Source organism: Sebastes fasciatus, chromosome 5, assembly GCF_043250625.1.
Source record: "Sebastes fasciatus isolate fSebFas1 chromosome 5, fSebFas1.pri, whole genome shotgun sequence".
NCBI classification, from domain to species: Eukaryota; Metazoa; Chordata; class Actinopteri; order Perciformes; family Sebastidae; genus Sebastes; species Sebastes fasciatus.
The window spans coordinates 19,106,262-19,131,289 of NC_133799.1; the positions used below are offsets into that span (position 1 = coordinate 19,106,262).

The following is a 25,028-nucleotide window of genomic DNA, read 5'->3' on the forward strand; positions in this document are numbered from 1 at the left end:
CTGTATGTTACGGCAGCGTATTGCTACCACACCAGAAAAAAAAAAGGATCAGTAGCCTATCACGTAATAACGTCAAAAGTTTATTGTTATAACAAGATGTTTTTCGCGTTATTACAAACGTAATAATGTTGGGCTGTCAAAGTTAACACTATAATAATGCGTTAATGTTAACGTTACTTGCGATTTTTAGATTGTAGCGGACTCAGTTTTTAAAGGTAGAGTGTAGATAAATCTAAAGAATCCACTGGTACCCACCATGTCATACTAGCTTGTTGACAGAGAGGTTAAATAACGCTCTAAAAGTTTGACGAGGAAAAACTTTCATGGCCATTTTCAAAGGGGTTCCTTGACCTTTGACCTCTAGATATGTGAATGAAGATGGGTTCTATGGGTACCCACGAGTCTCCCCTTTACAGAGATGCCCACTTTATGATAATCACATGCAGTTTTGGGCAAGTCATAGTCAAGTCAGCACACTGACACACTGACAGCTGTTGTTGCCTGTTGGAATGCAGTTTTGTAATTGATTTCCAATAATAAATATAGACATATACATTTACATAAAGCAGTATATTTGTCCACTCCCATGTTGATAAGAGTATTAAATACTTGACAAATCTCCCTTTATGGTACATTTTGAACAGATATAAAATGTGCGATTAATCGCGATTAACTATTTTAATCGATTGACAGCCTTCATATTGTTATAACAAGAAAAGTTTCTTGTTATAATGTGATAAGTTTGTATGTCGTAATAACATGAAAATATCTTGTTATAACAATAAACTTTGTACGTTATAACGTGATACTGATTGTGATTTTTTTTCTGGTGTTGTAGCAATACGCTGCCGTAGTATGTAGCTGTAACCGGAGAGTAACATCAGGCATACAGTATTAGCAGGGGCACTACATGACTAACAAATACTTAATAATAAAGGATCAATAACACATCTGCACAATAACACACACTGTCCTGATGTGCATAAACCTTCAGATGCCACTACTGTCTGATCAAAGGAAGTCTTTAAAGAGGCCTGTGTAGCCCAGAGGGACTGTTGTTACTCCTGTACGCTGTGGGCTTCCCTCTACATGCTCTCCCTTCCAGATGTCTCTCTCATTCCCCCGGGAGCCACATTCATTATGGAAACAATTTTCAGCCCCCTCAAAATGGTGCCGAGATATCTGTGATGATAACATAAAGGGTCTTCAAACACACTTCGCTTCTTTGTAATGCCTCACTAGCATTAAGACAGTGTGGTTTGGAAGCACATGGCACATATCTCTCTACTGCAGTGACAGACAATGAGTGTATCTTTCAGGCGGAGAGAGAAAAAAAAAAAACATCACATGATAAATGATGCATATAGAGTGTGTGACTCAGTGAACACACACAGCCTCCAGATAGAGCCTCTAATCTTAAAAACAAAAAAGAGGTTTATGGAAGTTTTTATTGGACTTTATTAGTTGTAACCCACAGAAGACATTCCACATCTGCAAATATTTCACTATCCACAAACATGTATTTTTGTATTTGTGTTGTGTAAAGTCACATCCACAAAAATACAGGGAGATTTGCAAATACGCATAACTTACTCTGTAATATGTATTTTAAGGTTTACATGTAAAGTGATATCTACACATTTGTGCATCTATTGCAGATCGCTTCCTGTGGATTTATGGGCCACATGACATTTGCGAAATAGATGCACAAATGTGTAGATATCACTTTACATGTAAACCTTAAAATACGTATTTACAAAGTAAGTTATGCGTATTTGTAAATCACCCTGTATTTTTGTGGATGTGACTTTACACAACACAAATACAAAAATACATGTTTGTGGATAGTGAAATATTTGCAGATCATAGTACACATTTGTGGAATGTCTTCTGTGGGTTACAACTAATAAAGTCCAATTAAAACTTCCATAGAGGTTTAGCTTATATAAACACAACAAAGGGGTTGACTTATTTGGCACACAAACAAGCATGTATATATGTGCAGTGTGTGAATCCCACATGTTGCAAACTCCACTTCCTTGCGGATTTTTAAGGCTGTTAAAAAAAATCCTAAATAATATGAAAGAACAATGCAACAAACTCTGGGTTCAAGGGCAAAGTCACTGATTCACAGAGCAGCTTTAAACTGAGCAAAAAAAATCACATCATGCTGTCATTCAGCTGCTGCTGACCTGGGCGCGTCTTTTAACGCTCGGTTTTTTTTTTCTCTTCTCACCACAAAGTACAAGTTTGTTTATCAGCACACAGATCCGCCATTCCTCAACGCAGTTCCGTGCATTTCTCTATGGATCTGACACACAATCCCCAGACCAATAAATTGCCGTTTCTGTCTCAAACAGTTTAGCAAAAAGAGACGCGCGACAAGCCCCATAAATTACATAAGCGCAATTAAAGTGCCAACCTCTGACCTTGCCTGACCGGCACAACCAAACCTACGATCACCTGACTTTTTTGTTGTATTGGTCGCAGCTTTTCAATCGGCGTAGCATGCAAACGATTATTGGTAAAAGATAGTAAACAGAACAACCGGATTCACAAGACAAGGTCGGTTAAAGTCCGTGCATTGCTGGAGCGAGAGAGAGAGAAAGAGAGAGAAGACGCCATGAAACAAAACGCACTCTCCAAGTCAAAACAACATGCAGCAGCTTGGTGAAGGAAGCACACAAACAGACCGGGCTTTAGAGGAATCGTTGCGTACTTACGGAGGTGTAAATACGGATCATTACTGTCCATACTGTGCGAGTTGTTGCGTGGATGTCCTAGTGTTGTTGCTGCTCCGCATCCCAGCGCATTCCTCTCTCACAGCCTCGACTGACTGAACTCTGCAAGGCGGCTCTGCACGGGGGCCCAGCGAGGGGGGGCGGGTGGGGGGCGGCAGAAACAGGGCTTCTCCCAATGACAACAGACAGTGGTCGATATCAAGCTCCAACACGATCATGACGAAACATCTCCTCTCCTGCGGTGACACCGTGTTGCAATATTTTCACAGTAAAATGTTACTTCCCGGAATTAGAGCAAAAAAAAAAAAGAGAGAAGAAAAAAACAGTGGTGCTTTTGAATGCAACCTCATTTCCCCCCTTCAGTCGCTTTTTTCAACACAATCTGATTATAAATCTGCTTAAATACTAAAAACAGCTGCAGATACAGCAAGTCTATTAATAAGGAAATGTAAATATAGTTCAGGAGATTTGATAGCATATCTACCTATTTAGATAAGATTATTTATGGTATTTGTGATTATTCTGAGCACATTGTGATGACCTACTTTTAATGTCCACCACAATATTTACATTTATTTAATATTTCTTGTTATGTAGCCTAACTTTTAAACTGCTTTTCAGCTCCAAAAGTATACTTTTCACAATATTTTATCAGTATTTTGACATAATGTTATTTTAAAGCAACCCCATTTCCCCCCCTTCTGTCGCTTTTCAACACAATCTGATTATAAATCTGCTTAAATGCTCAAAACAGCTGCAGATATAGCAAGTCTATTAATAAGGAAATGTAAATATATTTAAGGAGATTTTTGATAACATATCTACCTATTTAGATAAGATTAAATATTGCTGTTGTTGTAATTATTTTGAGCACATTGTGATGACCTACTTTTAATGTCCACCACAATATATACTTTTATTTAGTAGCCTAACTTTTAAACTGCTTTTCAGCTCCAAATGTATACTTGTCACAATAGATTGTCAATATTTTTGACATAATGTTCTTTTATTATTATGTTCACCATTATCTTTATGTTCATTATTTTCATGTTATGTTGAATTTACATTTTGTTGAATTTATTATTATTAATATTATTGTTATTATTATTATTATTATTATTATTATTATTATTATTATTATTATTATTATTATGTGCTTAAATGGTTGTTAACTTCCATGTTTGTGCCTGAGGGCCCCCTTGAAAACATGATAGTGCATCTCAAGGACTTTATCCTCTAATAATACATTATGAAATGAAAAATAAACTTTATATCATTTTTAATATAATACATTTATATAATTGCAGTAAAATGAAGGTTTCTGTGGTGACATTCCCAGGAATAATACTGTTGTATACTCACAAAAAAATCAACCATGCACATGATGGTGAAAGCCTGAAGGTCATGTACATAGATATAGATCTTTTTCTATGCTACCCTTACCAAAAAAATAATTTATTCAAGTGTGCTAATAGTATACTTCTTTTAAACTTAAAATAAGAGAGTATAATTTCAGTATAACTTTTATGTACTTATCAGAGATATACTTAACAAACGTATACATAAGTATACTTGGCTCATACTGACAAGTATGAAGAAAAATCTAAGTATACTTGGCTTATACTGACAAGTATACAGAAAAGTCTAAGTATACTTGGCTATACTGATAAGTATACAGAAAGTCTACTTGGCTTGTACTGATAAGTAAACAGAAAAGTCTAAGTATACTTGGCTTATACTGACAAACATACAGAAAAGTGTAAGTATACTTGGCTTATACTGACAAGTATACCGAAAAGTGTAAGTATACTTGGCTATACTGATAAGTATACAGAAAAGTCTACTTGGCTTATACTGATAAGTATACAGAAAAGTCTAAGTATACTTGGATTATGCTGACAAGTATACAGAAAAGTCTAAGGATACTTGGCTTATACTGAAAAGTATAAAGAAAAGTCTACTTGGCTTATACTGATGAGTATACAGAAAGGTCTAACTATACTTGGCTTATACTGACAAGTACAGAAAAGTCTACCTGGCTTATACTGATGAGTATACAAAAAGTCAAAGTACTGACAAGTATACAGATAAGAGTAGGTATACCTGGCTTATACTTAATCTTTTGATCGAGATATACTTAAGAAAAGTATAACTAAGTATTCTTGCCTACAGAAAGGTATACTTGGCTTGTAGTTGTGCTTACTTTTTGATAGAGTAGCCTATTAAAGTGTGTTTCTATGCTCATGTATCAACAAAAAGACTCCAGACTGCTAAACTCCATTGTTTTCACTCTAATAGAAATTCTAAATCAACCGAGACTTGAAATCTTAAGGGTTTCCACTTTAATACTTCTAAAAAATTCAAAATGTAAAACGTGGTAATGTAAAAACAAAGTGTTTTGTTTTTAATCTCCTGCCTGCCTGCATGGGGATCCCTCCCTCCAGTGTTTACCTAATGCTATTATGCGTCCTGGTCTGGTTACCCCCCCAGTACTTGGCTTATACTGACAAGTATACAGAAAACTCTACTTGGCTTATACTGATAAGTATACAAAAAAGTCTGAGTATACTTGGCTTATAGGCCTACTTGTACTTAATATTTTGATCAAGATATACTTAAGAAAAGTATAATGAAGTATTATTGCCTTATATACTTGGCTCATACTGACAAGTATACAGAAAAGTCTAAGTATACTTGGCTTATACTGATAAGTATACAGTAAAGTCGAAGTATACTTGGCTTATAGGCCTACTTGTATTTAATCTTTTGATCAAGATATACTAAAGAAAAGTATAATTAAGTATTCTTACCTTATATACTTGGCTCATACTGACAAGTATACAGAAAAGTCCAAGTATACTTGGCTTATACTGATAAGTACACAGAAAAGTCCAAGTATACTTGGCTTATACTGACAAGTATACAGAAAGGTCTAAGTATACAGAAAAGTCTAAGTATACTTGTCTTATAGGCTTACTTGTACTTAATCTTTTGATTGAGATATACTTAAGAAAGGTATAATTAAGTATGCTTGCCTTATATACTTGGCTCATACTGACAAGTATACAGAAAAGTCTACTTGGCTTATACTGATTTATATACAAAAAAGTCTAAGTATACTTGGCTCATACTGACAACTATACAGAAAAGTGTAAATATACTTGGCTCATACTGACAAGTATACAAAAAAGTCTAAGTATACTTGGCTTATACTGACAAGTATACAGAAAAGTCTACTTGGCTTATACTGATACGTATACAGAAAAGTCAAAGCATACTTGGCTTACAGGCCTACTTGTACTTAATCTTTTGATCAAGATATACTAAAGTATAATTAAGTATTCTTGCCTTACAGGCCTACAGAAATGTATACTTGGCTTTATAGAGTAGCCTATTAAAGTGTGTTTCTATGCTCATGTGCTGCTAAACTCCATTGTTTTCACTCTAATAGAAATTCTAAATCAACCGAGACTTGAAATCTTAAGGATTTCCACTTTAATACTTCTAAAATTCAAAGTGTTTTTAATCTCCTCCTGCCTGCGTGGGGATCCCTCCCTCCAGTGTTTACCTATATTGCTAGTGTGGTGGTGCGTCCTGGTCTGGGTACCCCCCGGAGTCCCCCCACACACCCCTACTCAGAGTGCTGGGGTCATGCAGAGGTGAAGCTCTCGGTACCTCAGAAGGTTATTCAGGAGTCAAGCCGCACTGAGGCATTCACAGTGGTGAACCTCGGAGCGGGCAGACGCTCCGTCAACGCCCGGCCGCTGACCACTCACCGCCCGGCTAATGGGACAAGCACCCCCGGCTCCACCGTCCTTGTAACAGCGGCCCATAAAAGAGCACAGGAGGATGCTAACCAAGATGAATGGCGTTTTTTTCTCTCAGCTCATTCTACACTAATCAGAGCTTTTCATTTGTTATGGCCTTGCGCCAGCCCCTCCACCACAGCAGCCTCCATTAGGGGCCTAGATAACGTATAAATTCATTAAAGTCAAAGAGGGGACATTAAAATGGTCATTTGTCAGATCTCTCTTTGTGTGTCCCTAATGGTGGCACATGGTTCAAGGCATTGAGATGATTTTTGGTTCCCCTCTCTCCAGTGCATCAGGAGGGGAACGTGGGAACTGGAGGAAACATGTGTTTTTTGCTCTTTTCATTAATGGTGGCTTGTTTGAAATGTTCAAATTTTGACAGTTTATTGGTTTATTTTTTTTTTTAATGCTTTCCGAAAAAAAGGTCACAATATTAGTCCTGTAATAATCTTGCACATGTGGAATTTGCACATTGGTTTACTACCTCATTTAATTTATTTTTAAAGAAGAAATGTAACTTGCACACTTTGCTATTGTACATACTGTAGTGTGTTAGAGTTATTCTATGATCATATTTTATATTTTCTAAGCTAACTGCAGTAGTCTGGTATATTTATAGTGTATTCTCATATCTTTTTTATATTGTGTATATTATAGATAGTATCTCTAGTGTTGATATGTATATTTATTGTGTATTTGTGTCATATTTTATATTTTCTAAGCTAGTTGCAGTAGTCTGGTATACTTATAGTGTATTCTAATATATTCTTTATATTGTGTATACTATAGATATTATCTCTAGTGTTGTTATGTATATTTATTGTGTATTTGTGTATATTTGTCTATCTATCTGGGATATCTGCAATAATGTGAACCCAACCACTCATTCAGTCTATTTTTATATCTTGTTTTTGACTGTTTACTTACTTATTATATCTTTATTGTTTTCTTGCTTATTTATTATATATTGTTTTGTTTTTTACCGATGCTTCTTGTCCCCCTTTGCTGCTGTAGTCCTGCAAATTTCCCTGCTGTGGGACTAATAAAAGATTATCTTATTATATCTTAAATTTGCTGCCCAAAACGACCCTGTTATTTTGTGCTTATTTTAATTATATCATATATTGTTTTTATTTTTTTAACTTTTATTTTCTTTTGTTTTTGCCTAATTAGAGCAAACTGTTTTATCTGGGTGGCTTTCAAATTCATCCATCAACTTCAGACCCCCCCACCCCCCACCTTACACATACAAACTCACAGTCAATGAAGCAACCCTTTGCACTAATCCCTTTGTATTCACACCACCATTCCCACCAAACAATGTCCTGAAGCCTAATCCTAAACCAAGCTCTACAAACCTGGGCCACCTGCTAGCAAGTCAGCTAAAAGGCTAACACAAACCTGAGCAAGTCACCTTAAAACACCACTTCACATGCATTCATACACGTTAAAGCATGGGTTGGCATCCGAACACACTTTTTCCCTCCTTCTCTCTCTCTCCTTCTGGCCTCCTTCCTCTCCTTGCCTTTCTGTATCCGTCCCTCTCTGGCTTCAGGATGGAGATTCTGGCTGCGTCGTCATGGGAGACGACTCTCTCCATCTGCCTCTGCTGTCATTAGCCCATCTCCACCAACCACGCTTTATCGTGGTGGTGGGGACCCCCGCCACCCCCCACCCTCCTGGACCCTCTTCACAATTCTGACAACCCCTGCCCCCTGCTCCATACATAAGCCTGAGATGATAAGTGTTCCCCCTCTTTGTGTCGGCCAGGATAAGACAATGCCACACAGCGCTACAGAACATCATCCATCTCATAGGTCATCAATCTGGGACACAAAAGATGAAATGTAGCTCGAAACTCCCTTTTTAGCACAAGGGGTTTCTCTTTGCTTAGAAGAAGCTCGTCCACCACCTCTCTCGCTCCTTTTCACTGCTGGGTTAGTGGTTCACCAGCGAATTCTTCGGCCTTGCGTGATGGCTGCATGGGAGTTAATGCATGTCAACTATTTCATAAAAACACCAGAGCATAATTGCAACTGCACAAAAAAATGAAAGTATCCAGACCTTATTTCAACATCTACAGTGCGAGATGAACTCTGTTTCAGCTCCTCTGCAGAAACAAACATGTTGTAGATAAGGATGATTGAAAACAGGCTGTTGACACACCAACAGGCCTCTGCCAAATTTACATGAAGTTGTCTGGTGGTACTAATTAAAAGCCCGGTGTGACACACAAATGCCACCATCTACCTTTTGTTTCTCCTCCTTTTTTTGTCTAATTAGGTTTGCATTGTCCACTGTCCTATCACCATGGCAAAGCTGTCCAACACTTAAGTGGAGAAATCTTAGACAACCACAGCCATCCCTTGGATCACCACTTTCAGTTTCTGCCCTCATGGCAAAGAAAAACATCTATAAAATAGTTTGTCCCTGTTGCCATAAAGTATATTAATCTGTAAGGACGGCTACTTTCTGAAGCCAGCTTGCTACCTCAGCACACAGCATTTTATAGCTATTTATTCATCCTTTATTCAGTCTTCACCATCGAGTACCTGGTGCTCCTTTTAGCTTCTATTGTGTATTGTGTTTTTATGTAAATGTGTTTCAAAGTGTCCTGCCTGGATGTGTTATAATGTACCGGTTCTAATAACAGGTTTTGTACATGCAAACCAAAGACCCATTTCTGCCTTTTGTATGCAAAAAGCAGTGAATAAAGTATTTTCTGTTCTATCCTATCATCAGCGTCTGTTTTTTGTTGTTGTTGTCTTTGGTCGTGACAGCAGTGGCTTGATTTGAGGTCTTCAATTTATTCATGTAAAATAACACACTGAGATTAATATTTTCTTTCCAAAGAGGCCCAAGAATCAAAATTATAGGCACACAAATCATATTTTCTATGATTACTATGATGTGTGACAGTTTTTTGTCCAGTTTAGTGTAATCTGCCATGATGTGATAGTCACACTCAATGTAGCATTAAAGTTGTTGCAGATATAGCTGCTGTTCCATTATCCTGCAAACCGGTTCCTAAATAAACTTCCTGTTTAGACATTAACTGTTGGATTATATAGCGGTAGAACTCGTGAGCAAAAGCAGATCTGTGTGCATGATAACTGGATTCTAGTGGACCTCGGTGAGCTGTTTTTATCTTGTTTCATTTCTCCTCTGCAAAGTTGTATCATCTTTAGCCATCATGACCGCAGATAACATGACACAGAGAGGACAGCCGTGCAGCTTTTACGCTTGACTTAGGTTCAAATTGGATGATCTTGCAGTGTTGTAAGTCATCTGATGGATGATCAATAAACAAACATTTTGTGAGTATATGTATAGCTGATGACAAGATAAGAAACTAGATATTATCTGAGGATTTGTTTATCGCAACTTGATAATCTTGTTTAAATTTAATCTGCTGAATACAAACCGAATTGTGGACTTGTTGAACTGTTGCACCACTATTAAATACAGGCTGGCTAATTATTTGATGATGTGCCGGAGACATAGAACAGAAAATTATCTGAACACAGGCCTACCTGACCATTAAGTAGCCTGCCTTATTTCATGTATAAAATCAGTGTTTTCAAACATATTAGAAATGGTTATGTTTTTCTTCTCCCTTATGTGCAAAACAAACAAAACCAAAACAGTTATAAACTTGATAAGTTATAAGCTCGAATAATCATGCAAATATACTGTAACATTATCAATCTTGAGATATTTATTTGAAAGTATCGTGATAATGCTACATGATTTTTATTCCAGGGTGAGACAAATTCAAACGAGAAACTAAAATATGATCTAAATGTTATGATATTTTGAAAATTGTCTAAAAAAAAGGAAGGATTTTAGCAGCTTCAACAGCAATGTGACCAAAGCCCCTATATCTCCATTTTACACAAATGTTCTGTTAAACAGATAAACCTGCCAACAACAAATCAGGTTAACCTGTTAATCTGCTGTTCGTGTCTGGCTCTGAGGGGCTTTACACACAATCAATATGATGAGCCCCGAACTACCTACTAAGACTAAAGACACCGTCCATGCCATTAACCACACCACTCCAATCTGGTGCACTATCATCATGACCATCAGGACACGTGACACATGGCTTATATTTTTAAGATCTGTTAGGAATGTTTGACACTTTGACTTTGACGTACAAGGTAACCTTGGATTTCGAAGTGCATATTCACACATATAAACATTACACTGGACTCACCAGCGACCCATGATTGCTTACATTAGTTGATTAGGTTTATGTTATAGTTGAACCACAGACTCCAGGCAGATGGCTGACCTCTATATTAGTCTTTACCTCTCTGTAATAAGTTAATACAGACTGGGGGCTTGTTCGTTCAGCATGGCACTGGACCAATCCATCAAGGAATCAGCCAAACCACCTCAGGTTAATCTCACTACGGCCTGAAGTGCCCATGAAGGATTAGGCCCAGCCACTGGTTTTTAAGCACACTATGTCACTTACCGCTGCGCCCGTGCCATTTAAAAGTCACAAACAAAGTCTAAGAGAAAAGGTTTGAGCTTGATCGCATAATAAGTCACTTTTTGTCATGCATTCAACAGGAAGTTGACATATTGTCCAAATGTGTAGTATGTCATGCCTGTGTTTAAAACGTGATATACACAACATGCAGGACACACATGTGTGACTGTCAGTGACAGCAGTTCAAGAACATTTTGTTCCATGGGCACAGATCAGATTATAGGTGCACTGACATTTACATGTGCTGCTGATTCATGTGCTGATTCAGCCAATCAGGACAGGGTCACACAACACCAGATGACTGTTTTGATGACTGTGACATGAAATCGCCTGAATTTAAAGGTCAGCAGTTAAGTATAGCACTTCCACAAAGTTGGAAGAAACAGAGACAGATTTTAAAGAGAGTAGAGGCTGAGATATCCTAACTTTTACACGAAAAAACGTGGATCCTACACGTCCCTTAATGCAACTCTATAGTGTCTTTAAATAGACCTCTCTACCTGGAAAACACTACACGCCTGGTTATTTTTTCAGACTTGACATTTTAAACATAAACATTTTTTCTTTAAATAACAATTTTAGATTTTCTTTTATCTATCTTTGTAACAGGAGGGTATCACGATATACCGGTATTGACACTAACAGTGTTATTTAAAAATGAAATATTGACATTGTGTTAATAATAAACATATGATAATATCGTGCAAGTAATCCAGTGCCTCTTAAATCATTTTATATGTACAGTTATGATTACTCTCTCTCTCCACCTCCCTATACTTGTATTTTTTAGTGTAATTAATTTGCCAAAAAAGAGGAAAAATGCACAATAAACAAAGTTAAAGATAAATTTGACTGCATTTTTTATTATTATTATTATTTTCAAATTTCGTGTAGATACAATAATATCATTATCGTGAAATCTTTTGGCCATGATAATTGTGTAGTAAAAATATAATATTGTGACAGTCCTACTTTGTAATAAGCTTTGTAGTAGTGCTGCATAAATACATTTTACCCACTCATAAAACTAGAGTTATGATGGATAACCTTAATTGTATTTCACACAGGCTTTATTCTCTAACAGGATTAAAGGGGTTCAAAACCAGATGCCTGCGCTCTCTGTCGTGACACTAAAGTACAATTCACACATCAGCGGCACATAAGCCCCATGGGAGCATCCATCCGTCCAAACACACCGACTTCGACCACTGGCCACCTCAGTGAGTCGGTACTGAAAGCAGACAGCCAAACTATCTTCACCAGGCTGACTAACATCAGAAATACTACCAAACCAATCTCTCTATTTATTGTTAAAATTATTTTTTTAAGGAGGCTACATCATAAATATGTAGAAGTTACTTTATTTATGGGTCTCCCATCAAGGTTTTTTATAAACACAGAGTCCCTGCCTCATCAAACTATTGTATGTTTCACAAATTCACAACATATGGGAGGAAACCAGTGGATATGTTGTGTGATTTGAATGGTTGGAGGACACCAACCAGCCCAGCCTATGAACAGGACATCACTTTGACAAGATAGAGAATATACCGGGGACCCCTTCATGAATGTCCCTGGGAATGATTTGACACAGCCTATGTTTTATACTTCTCTAGTTATGTGAAAGAACAACATAAGAGAAATGTTTTAGAAAGATACTAGACATTTCTAAGAGTTATAGATTTGTTAGATTAGAGCGTAATCTATATGAACTATTATAGATTTAAAATTTTTAATATTATTTGTTGAACAATGAAGCCTTTTGGGGAAAAAAACAAACATTCTTGTTTCATGATAATTACAATGAATGAATCTGAAAACTTTTCACTGACCCCCCCTGGCAGAGTGCCACAGTCCTCCTAGCTCTGAGAATATCTAGTGAATGTACAGTGGACGTTTGTGCAGAAATAAATGCTGCAGCTCCTCCAGACCAACAGAGGTTTCCCGTGTCTTGTGAAGTGACGGGGCTCCACAGCGAGTTACTTCATCGTCTCTGACCGGGTGCTGGTGCCTTCCCCGTTCCCTCCGGCCGCGGTCGGGAGGATGAGGCAGGAAAAGCAAATACTAGGATCAGCAGTGATTCATGGAGAGACCTTCGTCTGGTCAGCAAACATTACTGCCAAGCAGGTGAAATATAGAGTGATATTGTGGTTTTAGCTGACGTGTGTCGCCTCACTGTTTTGAGCGATGCTTGTTCATGTCTATATAGAGCGAGCACAAGCGTGAGTGCGATCAACAGGACGCTGACTTTCGTTGACTTAACGGCCACAGGTGTCGCTGTTACAACCAATTTCTGATTCTTACAAACAGTCCCTTTAAAGTGAATTAGAATTTCAATATAAAAACCACCATATAGTCTTATCAAATCACATTATTCAGCAAAATTCAAATACTTCTTCTCTGTTTATGTCATGAACTCTGTGACATTACCTTTCACAGAGAGGTCAACTAATGGAGCACATCTCTCTCATCATGCATCCAAACCTGCAGTGCTATGCTGCAGCCTTGTGGCCTGGTTATGCAGCACCAGTCCGACAGCAGCTCCTCGCGCGTTTCTCACATTCGTCCCTCCGCGGCTCCCGTAGATGAACAGTAAAGTCAGACGTGTATCTAACAAACAGGAATTTCCTACCAATCAACATGAATGAGTCCTCTGAACCAGCGCTTCATCACAACCTGTCTGTCTGAGACTCTTTACTGATGAATCCAACAGAGGATGGCGTCCGACTTAACGTTATTCTTCGACAATCATCAACATTATCCTGTGATGGACAGTGAGACAGGCATCATGTCCATCGACCATGGAGGAGAGTGGGGTAAATAAACACTCTTCATAGCTTCATAGACAGATAGCTGACATTACAGATAGCTAGCTACTAGCTGAGTTAACAGATACAAATAATGATAATACAACTAAAATACAACTTGTGACGAGGTTTGTCGTTTCAAAAACACTCCTACACTCTCCTGAGGTTGATGTCATATAGTTGTGTTTACACAAGTCTTAGCTAGCTGATACAGTTAACATTACTACTACTAATAGTACAGTTAACATCACTACTACTACTAATACAGTTACTAATACTAATAGTACAGTTAACATCACTACTACTACTAATACTAATACAGTTACTAATACTAATAATACAGTTAGCATTATTAATACTAATAATACAGCTAACATTACTAATACTAATACAGTTACTAATACTAATACTACAGTCAGCATTATTAATACTAATAATACAGCTAACATTACTAATACTACTAATACAGTTACTAATACTAATAATACAGTTAGCATTACTAATACTAATAATACAGCTAACATTACTAATACTACTAATACAGTTACTAATACTAATAATACAGTTAGCATTACTAATACTAATAATACAGCTAACATTACTAATACTACTAATACAGTTACTAATACTAATAATACAGTCAGCATTATTAATACTAATAATACAGCTAACATTACTAATACTAATAGTACAGTTAACATCACTACTACTACTAATACTAATACAGTTACTAATACTAATACTACAGTCAGCATTATTAATACTAATAATACAGCTAACATTACTAATACTACTAATACAGTTACTAATACTAATAATACAGTCAGTATTACTAGTACTAATAGTACAGTTAACATTACTAATAATAATAGTACAGTTAACATTACTAATACTAATACTACAGTTACTAATACTAATAGTACAGTTAACATCATTACTACTACTAATACAGTTACTAATACTAATACTACAGTCAGCATTATTAATACTAATAATACAGTTAACATTACTAATACTAATAATACAGTTAACATTACTAATACTAATAATACAGTTAACATTACTACTACTACTAATACAGTTACTAATACTAATAATACAGTTAACATTACTACTACTAATACAGTTACTAATACTAATAATACAGTCAGTATTACTAGTACTAATAATACAGTTAACATTACTAATACTAATAATACAGTTAGCATTAGCTATCTAGAGTAGATGATGTAACCTGCAGAGACTATGTGTAATGTAAATCACCAGCAATATGGATGGACACATGCTCTCCATCAGATATGGTGCATACACTTTGCTGATAAGATGGTTTGCCACACTTGTTTTGGAAGAAACTGATATATCATATCTTTATTTTTTCCCTCCTTTGATGCTTATATTTGAAATTATTTTGAAAAAAAAAATGAATGAATTAGATAGAAAGTTGAATCTGGCAGTTTTTTTTAACTTAGGCAATATCCTTTTAAACAACTTAAAAACAGAGAAATGTCTATGTTAACTGTTTATTATGTTAAACATGTTATGATGTACAAACTGCCTACAGATGCACAAATATGCAGCTGTTAATACAATAAATTAGTTTATAGTAGCTTTTTTCATTTGTTAGTTTATATCCAATATATATATAAGATAAGATAAGATAAGATAAGATATTCCTTTATTAGTCCCGCAGTGGGGAAATTTGCAGTGTACAGCAGCAAAGGGGATCGTGCAAACAACAAGATGCATCAGCTAACACAGTAAAAAAGAGCTAAACAAAGTGTAACAAAATATGAACCATTTAAATAGAAGGAAGTATAAAAATAGAAGCAGCATTTACAGTATTGACAATAAACAGACTATTAACAAAATTGCACAAGTGGAAAATGATATTGCACAGTGAGAATGAATGAAATTCCACCTGAAAATATTGCACAGTATGAATTACACCTGAGTAGTAATAATGCTAATGATATTGCACAGTCATTATACAGTATAGTGCAGTTATTGTTTGGTGTGTAAGTGTAAGTGTAAGTGTAAGTGGACTGCTGGGAGCTATAAGTATATATATTGTTTTAATCAAAAGCTATATATGACTGCATAGTCTTGTTGCCGGGATAATATGAAACGTAATATCTCAAGGCAGGATTATTCTTAATGGGCTTGATGTTGTGTGCTGTATCTTTGTTTTTACACAGACAGCCTGTTCGATGAGCTAGAAAACCTCGGAGATGCAGATGAGCTGCTTCAGGCCCTGGAGCACGCTGGCTATGTGAGTAACTCATCCTCTCGGTATGCAAATGTATATGGTCAACTGGAAGTGAAAGAGATGTGCTTGATAATAGTGGTGCAGAGCTAGAGATGCAGGTGCATTGTAATAGCCATGTTGTGTTATTTACAGTTTTTTGTATTTGATTCTCATTGCAAAAGTACATTGTGTTATGCCATTGAAATGTTTGATATGCATTAGAATAAAGGTAGTTAGTCATGTTGTCGAATGGGCTTTGATCCATTGTGACTCTTTGATGTGCGTTTTGCCCTATTAAGACTTGTGCTTCTCTAGTCTGTCCTGCTATTGCTTAATTTGGGTGTGCCCCTTTAATTGTGATTAGTGCGAGTCAGGCTTCAATGGAGCAGGATGGGGAGCAACAATTTTTCTGACCGCAGATTGTAGACTGTATTTCAGTTATTTTTTAAGCAGAATTGGTCAGTTTTTGATAGTTCATCATTGCATATGGCTGTATTTTTGTTTCTTTTTCTTTTTCGTGGAATAAACTACTTTTCACTCACAATACGAACCTCATCATTGGATAGTTGATCAAGGAGAGTCAGTGTCTGCAGAAGGCAAGACGTGGTAGTCTACATGAGTCAGAACCCTTTGCATCCTGCAAGAACTGGCAAGGAAGGTTTATAAAAAGCTGCCACTACATGCATCCTTAGCTAAACATGGTAGCACAGTATGTGATATAAGAACACGTAATACAGGAACAGAAGCACCCCACATACTTTGTATAAGTGTCATAATTTAGGCAATAACGGATTTTTACAAGAGTTTTATTGACGTGCTGTTTTCTGCACGTGGCAGAAATGCATGGCTCAGAAAAAAAACAAACACTAGAGTGATTATATGCACGTTGCTGAGACTGTTGATCAGACATCGCCTTTGTTTCCAATCTGCATTCTGATGTGGTCCATTGTTTGATAAGTGTGTGTTTGGTTTCTCAGGCCAGTGAGGTTCCAGACCTGGACTTTGATATCGACATACCGCTGTGGAATGACGTGGACACAAGCAGCATCTGCACAGGTACAGCAACACATGTTGACATCTGAAATTGATCGAATATTCTCAGGTATTCGCTGTTGTTGTTTTGCTGCTTGGAGCTTTAAAGGTGCAATGTGTAATGCCGAGCCACCTGCTCCAGAGAAATAGGGGGCAGCATTTCACCTCTACTACTGGGTCCATACAATCTAATTTTATAGTCATAAGTTAATTAAAAAATAGCCAATGACTAACTATGGTGTACGGTCTAAGATCTGCTCTATATATAAAGCGTCTCGAGAAAACTTCTTATGATTTGACGCTATATCAAAATAAATTGAATTGAATTGAATTAACTAACAAGCAGGGCAAGAATACGCAAACGGAGGACAAGGCGAGGGTGTGAGTCACTTTGTTGTTTCTGCCCCTTTGAATTTAATCCAACAAACAAACTATCAAGTCTCACACGGACAATGGATGTATTATTGACAAGCCCTCGGTGCAGCTGTGCTTCTTCGTCCTCTGGACTGAGGACAGACTGGCGCTACAGTGACTCACTATCGCCGGATCTTGCTGGTTAGCAGTAGATATCTCTGCAGCACAATACATTGATGAATTTGGCATAACGTAAAAACTGTTACTTCTTCACATTCTTTTAATAATGTTGGTTAATTTTTTTTAATGTTTTAAACTGAAATTCTGATCAGATCTTACACGTTGCACCTTTAAGTGTAATATACCATTGATGACCCACTGTTGACTGAAGATTATTATTTTCTGAAGTTACCTACCTTTCAGAGTGTGGGAATATGACCAAATATAACTGATGACTTGCGTTTGTTTATTTACTGTTTGCATGGCTGCTTTATGAGATTGATTTGCAAAGACAGCAGGTGAAGCTTATTAATGAGGTGTGTTTTTATGGGACATTGTGGTGTATGCTAAATGAATAAAGGATATAGAAAAGGTGTATGTGATGTGTTTATGTGGAGTAATGCACAAGGATAGCAAATCCTATCCGCCTCTGCTGATAAGCCTACATATACTGTATGACCCATTTTATGACGTCGTCTTTGTCCTTGTGTGTCCAGATGGTGAGGTGAGCGTGGACTCTCTGTCACCTGCCCACACTCTGAGCTCCGTCCCCTCTCCTGCCTCTGTGGAAGCCCTGTCACCGCCATACTTCCTACAAGTAAGTCACCGTCCTCAACTCTTTGTCCTTCTCAGTTTTCTTCAGCATTTGACTTGTATTTCCAATGCAAATTCTTACCATTGTTATTGGTTGCGAGTATTTACATGTGTACACCCTCTTGGTGCGCAGTTGGAACAAGTAAAAGCTTCATCCAGATGGTGTCCAAACAGCTGCTCTTTACTTTTGGATACACACTTTAGACACTTATTAACAAAAGCCTTAAACACCTTGTCAAGCTAATAATTTGCTGGCTGCCTGAGCGGTGCCCCACCCCCTCGTTAAATGGAAGGTGCTGACAACTTCAGCGACATTAGCATAATTTAGCAGGCAGATGTTTTCACAGTGTGTCAAAACAAGGACAAGGGTTACATCTTTGTCTAGCCACAACACAGTCTGCACACGCTTGACCCAGACTGTATCACCCTAACTGAATCCAAGGACACATTTGTTTACTTGTCTTTGAATATTGACAAGGACACTTGATTCATGTTTTATCTGATGTGACAACAATCATATTTCGTCTCTACTTTCTTGTGAAGTTTGTTGATGACTGATTGAACTGTTGGCAACCATCGTGATCCTGCAGCTACTCTGACGTAATGTCTGTTTGGATGACAATAACAGGCTCTTGTGCAATCAAAACACAGCTTCAAACTGGTCATTTTTAAGAGTGTTGAACAGCAGAAGTCAAAATAATGAAACCTTTGTAGGAGTTAACCGTATTTCAGATGTTGTTTTAGTAGTCACTGAACTAGGGCTTGGCAATATGACCAAAATCTTCTATCCTGATAGAAGTCATTTTATATCTCGATACCGATATATAACACAATATATCATGAAAACTACATTGTAAATTATATTCTCATTTTATAAAGAACTTTAGTGCACATTGAACAAAAGTTTCAAGTGAAATTATAGGGACAAAATAAATAAAGAAAACAGTTTATGTTTAGGTATAAGAGCTCTTCTTGTTTTGATCGTTCGCTCCAGCTCTGCTCTCACGTGTAAGGATCAGAACGTAAAGCGTAAATGACGCAAATATTGCCGTAACACAGTTAGGAAGCTGTTTTTTTTTACAACATAATATAAACGATATAGAAAAATATAAACGATAGACATTTTTAAATCGTTTTGACGATATATATCATCATATCTCCCCACCCTCCACTGAACTACTACCATGCTTTTAGTTACTGATGAAAAAAAGAGGTCCAGTATCTAATAGACACAAGTCTTCTCTTCTCTGCTTCCCCATCCAGGATGAGGCCCTGTCACCACAATCGCAGCCCTCTCCTGTTTCCGTCTGCTCAGAGTTCAGTGGCCTTTCTGTCATCTCCTCCCCAGCTAAGAAAGCTCCGAAGAGGACCAGCCAGAACGCACGAGGTGAGGCAGCTTTTACCCACCGCACATCTGCTCGTTCAGCTGGCATCTATATTTGTATGCTCTGTCCAAAAACCAGGGAAAGCTTTGCACCACACTCTGTGTTTGCTGAATTCTGGGAACAAACAAAGAGAGATAGACTTGGTCTCTCATTAGAAAAGACTTGGAATAATTTGTAGAAAAACAACAACTACCCTGTAATGATAAATGCAAATTCCCTCACCTGAACTTGGAGTCATCCTTTCCTTGTATTTACATAAATCCTGTGTTCTTATCTCACTCCTCCCACCCCCCATCCACACAACAGCCAGACAAGCTCAGCCAATCAAGAGGCCCATTCAGATCGGCCCGAAGATCTCCATCCAACCTAAACCTCTGATCACAGCTGTGCCCCTGACTCACGGAGCAGCTCCCCTGCAGACCAAGACAATCATCATCCAGCCCCTGCAGACCACGGTGCTGCCGGTGATCAAACACGCTCCAATCAACATCCAACCAGCGCCCCCTCCAGGTCAGAGCTCACACTGCAACACATTACCTCACACCACACTGTATTGCATCAGACCTGTGCACTGGATTTATTTGCGAGTAGTGTCTTGTTCTTTACTTAAAGTATTTTGTAATTCATTTAAATTTAGAGATGATATTAGTACTGTTTCTTGTTTCTGATGAATTTGGTTCTTGCTTAGACAATAATTGAATTGTGTGTTTGGCCAGCAGATGGCGCTTTAACCTTAGTTTAGTATGCTCATCTTCAGTCTCCCATGCCACTCTGCTTGATGGTCAAACAATTATAAGTAAATCAGACTTTAAGATGTTAGATGCTTCACTTTTGTATTCAAAATATGTCCAAGTTTGGGCAACATTTGAGAAAAATGGAACAATGCTGGGAATCAGCCTGAATAAATAAACAATCAGGAAAGTTTGTTTTATAACCCACATACACGTAAACCAAAGACTATTTCTGTGTGATTTTGTGTGTTTTGTGCATTAAAGTCATTATTATTTTTGTTTTGTGGTTCGGCCTGCCTGGTTTACCAATCTGGTTACATCAGCAGCACCTAGGCCAATGTAAATTCTTATGTCATTATCTGGGACCCAAGTGGGTGGAGTATCCGACATCTCTCGACTTGAATTTGAACTTGGTTCTCCATTCGGCCTGGTAATGGCCACGATGGCAGATGGCTAAAGCCAAGACGTCCAAGTTTAGGACCCCAGATGGGAGTCAAGTCAAGCCTGCTCATTGTTACGAGTCTCTTTGGTTTAACGGCAGCTGAGGAGTGATTCCTATGCATCATCAGGCAGATGGAGGAAAGAAATTAGAGATATTTACTGATGAGGTCACATTTTTATAGAGTTTGACCGGTATTTACAAACAAGCTGACAGGTGTTCAAGGCTTTTAATTTCTTTTGACTTTCATCCTCATGAATTCTTCTTACAGATGGTGAGCTTGGGCACGAGACAGCGTTGGCACCACACACATTCATTAGCGAGACTGGCTAACACTTTTATCACTGACAGGTTGTTTAGTATTAGAGGTGAAGGTTGCTGGGTCAGTATGAGGAATGGTTCCTGGCACAGTCTTACTGGGAGGAGTGGGCTACACCCTGAGAGGCTCCCACATTAACAGGACATATATAAACATAGATAATATTGTGTTTTGTTGAGGTTTTGCTAAGTTTCTTTCTTTCATGCCTTAATCCGTTTTGAATGTGGGCCAACATGCAGGTTTATCATGCACATAAAAACTCACACACACCTCTCAGTTTGGAATGTGGAAGTTTAAGAGCACAGGTCGAGATGGTAAACATCTTTTCCACCTGTACGTTAAACGCAGAGAGTCCTGTTAAAGACGAGGGGTTAATGTAGGTCACCAGAGATGAGGGGGCTTCAAGGAGCTGGACTGTACCATCTGCAGCAGCAGACAGACTGATGCAGCTTCCAGATTGTATATCAGGTTGAATGTTTTTGTTATTGATGGCAAGACAAATGTGGGATAAAAAACATAAACACAAACATACGATCAAACTGGCAATCACAGTCAGCGTTAATCAATGTTAATCATACAGTCAAAAATATGATTACAGTATAGCTAAGACCTTGTGTACTCTTTCTCAGGACGTCCCATCGTGCTGTCTCAGCCAAGCCAGGTGCTACACATCCAGACATCACGGGCCATCACCGCCAATGTGGTCGCCATGCCAACGCTCAGCCAGGACAGGCCCGTCCCTATCGCTGCTCCTCAGGCGGTCTCCGTCACGCTTCGAGCCTCTTCCTCAGATGATGATGTGAGTCACGTCCACACTCTTTATCACTCAAGTTTTCCTCCCTTTTAAAGTTGTTGAACTGCACTGAGACATTAACACAGAGGGGTGTAGATGAGAACGAGTACGGATTGTTGCTGCTGCCTTCATTCAAAGAGTCAACGGCAAATATTCACTTATGTATAATCAGCCATGCTAAAGAATGAAACATTGCATTGCAACATTTGCATTGTTAAACCTACAATTTGCCCCCTCCAACTATCTATATGTTAATTTATTGTGTGTGCCGTTATAGTAGATTGCACACATAGGTGCTGCCGTTTACACATCGTTCTATATAAGCACAAGTTCTATCTATCCATACAACTGTAAAAATGTTATTTTAAATGGGGTCTTGAAATGTTTTCAGGCCGCTCAGTTTGCCTTCATTGGTTACACCCAACACGACCCCGAGGGGATTCCCCGTGTGTGTCTCCGGATAAACAGGTGGAGTCTGTGGAAAATATTTTCCTGTATGGCACATTTCATTATATGATTGACATGATTGACACATTGATCAAGTTAAATAATAATATTGACAGCCATCTAGTGTTGTAATCAATATTTATTTTTATAATCTTTAAATCCCGCTAATGATGTCAGGAACCAAGAAAGTGAAAAGTATCCTAAAGGTGAAAACAATGGAGTCAGAAACCAGTGGAAAATACCCAGAACTTGGAAATATTGGTGTCCAGTTTACCAATACATTTCAAAAGGTATATCAGTAGTAGGGCGCCTGTTGTAAGCCCTACCGAAGGTGCTAAAGCATAAAAGCCAGTGCATCATTGACGGTGCTTCAGTCTGCTCTCAAGACCAGCACTCGGTATATTTTACCCTGTTTATCTATTCATATCTAATTCTAAAGTTTGTTGTAATTTATTATTAAGTTTATCTTTTTGGAAGTTATTGAAAATGTGGCTGAGGAACTGAAACCATCTGGCCCGGTTGAAGATTTTCTCCCACAAGTCCCCTCGGGGCCATGTTGGGTGTAACCAATGAAGGCAAACTGAGTTACATGAGTAACTCCGTTACACAAATGGGAGGTTGTTTACTGAGAAATCAAGTCAGTGAATAAATACAGGTATATACATGAAGTAGTGTCATGTTCCTAGTGGTCTAAATTGACTGATGATTGCTCAAACAAAATGTTAAACACAGAATCCTTGACACCAAGTTTTTTCTATTTCTCTCTCTAACCTGTTGGGATTTTTTGCTAACAAGTTCTTCTGAAGGTCATGATCTTTAATTTGCTGCCTAACTAAGAATTGTATATTATTTATTAGACGAAGCCTCTTCATACAACTAAATAGCATGTTCAAGAGTTGTTTTTGTGTGTGTGGACATGCGAGGACTTGCCTATGAGTAGCCACATGGGCGTGCATGCACTTGCCCACCATGTAACTATGATGTTGTGGTTGCCATGTTCACACTTGGACTGGAACCCGTCCAACATAAACGCTCTCATCTTACCCTATTTTTAGTATTTATTTTAATATCAAAAACCATTAACTTTAACTTCTGCGTAAAATAAAGTGTTGAAGGGAAAAAGTTTATACCTTTTTTTATGTATGATGATGAATGTATTTTTCCACACTGAAGGAAAAGTTATTACATGGCATGGACCATGTCAGTCTGTAAAGATGCAAATGACGCCAAAATCTATGACATCAAATTAAATGATTTTGCCATGTTGTAAACATGCAAACAGATTTTTTTATTTATTTAATTGTTACTCTTAAAATAGAGGCATCTGCTTAATAGTTACATATTAAAATTGTAAATCTTAAAATTGTGTTGATGGTCGTCAGAATATCCCATGAGCCTCTAGGGCTTTCATGGAGCACCCAAACAAGCCACAGACGATCATTATTGGCCTCTGCTTTGTTTGTACCTGTGGGGATTCATGTAAAAGATGCACGTTATGTAATTGTAGGTCAGACGGCGTGAATGGTGTCATAAAAGGACGTTAGGTTACTCTCCATGTGGATGACAGAGTGTGGATCCTCCCGTGTGTTGCGTTCAGGGGTGATGTCAGGACAGCTGCAAGACAAACATACAAACATGCAAAGTTAACACACTGCCTCCTGATCTTCAGTATTCCTCCCTTTCGCACTGTAATGACAGCACAGGACAGCACAGAGCTTTCAGGGAATCTTATGAGGTATTATTAAGTGCAGCAGGGACGGCCCCAGAGATTTAAAAGTTAAAAAAGAAAACTCAATTATAGTATGTTTTGTTTATGGTACAAGCTTGTGGTCTCTCAATAAAAGCCTCTGCACGCTGGTCCTATTTTGGGTGGGAGAGTCTGATATTCTTTTAAAGACCTAGGGCTATGGTTCGTAGGCCTGTGTTTCTGATTCTCCTCTCTTTGTTGCTTGAATAAAGTGCAAATGCATTTCTCTGCCAGTCTGAATTGTCAGCCTCCACCGCAAAAGTCAGAGAGATGCCGTGACTTTCAGCAACTTCAGTGTTGTTTCAGGCTTCAGTTCCTGATGGCTCGCTCATGTCTGACCTTTAGCCAGTTGAGAAACATGTTCTCACTCCGTCTTCTCCTCTCTTTCTATTTTTTTTTTTGGGGTGAGAAAACTTCCACATTCACAGCGTTTCCCATCCATCTTCTAGCTCAAACTGACGTGGCAGTGAAGTTGCAAAAAGCGAATCGTCGTTCATAAGGGTAGCTTTGTTAATTAAGAGGAACCATATGTGTCACATTTGCGGAATGTCTCCTAAATCATCTGCAGTGATGTCTGCGGTGACGCTAGGACGATCCAATTTTCAGCTATTATCATCTTAAAAGAATAATCACCGCGTGGCCCTGATGCGTTCCCCCACGGACGCGAAAAACATTAGTCATGAGCTAATGTCACAATGTTCTATTTCACCAGTCTGCTCAGTTTATCTTGACATTAATGATGTTTTCCATCAGGATTTTTTTAATGATTAACCTCAGCTGAAATCTCATAAGTGGTCATTGTTTTATGAATGGTAACAGTTGACCTCTGGCTGTAAAAATAGTCGTGCCCGAGAGGAACTTC

At 37.9% G+C, this 25,028-nt stretch overlaps 2 protein-coding genes across 11 annotated transcripts in view; one reads left to right on the forward strand and one right to left on the reverse strand.

Annotated features, from left to right (window-relative positions):
* The window catches only part of rxrgb (retinoid X receptor, gamma b), a 37,235-nt gene extending 34,259 nt beyond the window's left edge, over positions 1 to 2,976 (reverse strand). For 2 of the 10 annotated variants that reach the window (XM_074635516.1, XM_074635514.1), the window contains exon 1: positions 2,724 to 2,976. In XM_074635516.1, coding sequence (XP_074491617.1) covers positions 2,724 to 2,754 — 31 coding nt within the window. In that variant the 5' untranslated portion in view covers positions 2,755 to 2,976. Of the gene's footprint in view, positions 1 to 2,719 lie in introns of all 10 variants that reach the window. The other 8 variants (XM_074635512.1, XM_074635507.1, XM_074635509.1 and 5 more) reach the window with 7 other exon arrangements.
* Positions 2,977 to 13,626: 10,650 nt separating this feature from the next.
* atf6 (activating transcription factor 6) overlaps positions 13,627 to 25,028 on the forward strand; it is a 44,029-nt gene continuing 32,627 nt past the window's right edge. Inside the window, exons 1-7 of the mRNA XM_074635525.1 lie at positions 13,627 to 13,870; positions 16,057 to 16,130; positions 17,084 to 17,162; positions 18,209 to 18,309; positions 19,569 to 19,692; positions 19,997 to 20,200; positions 21,809 to 21,978. Coding sequence (XP_074491626.1) covers positions 13,771 to 13,870; positions 16,057 to 16,130; positions 17,084 to 17,162; positions 18,209 to 18,309; positions 19,569 to 19,692; positions 19,997 to 20,200; positions 21,809 to 21,978 — 852 coding nt within the window. The 5' untranslated portion in view covers positions 13,627 to 13,770. The remainder of the gene's footprint in view (positions 13,871 to 16,056; positions 16,131 to 17,083; positions 17,163 to 18,208; positions 18,310 to 19,568; positions 19,693 to 19,996; positions 20,201 to 21,808; positions 21,979 to 25,028) is intronic.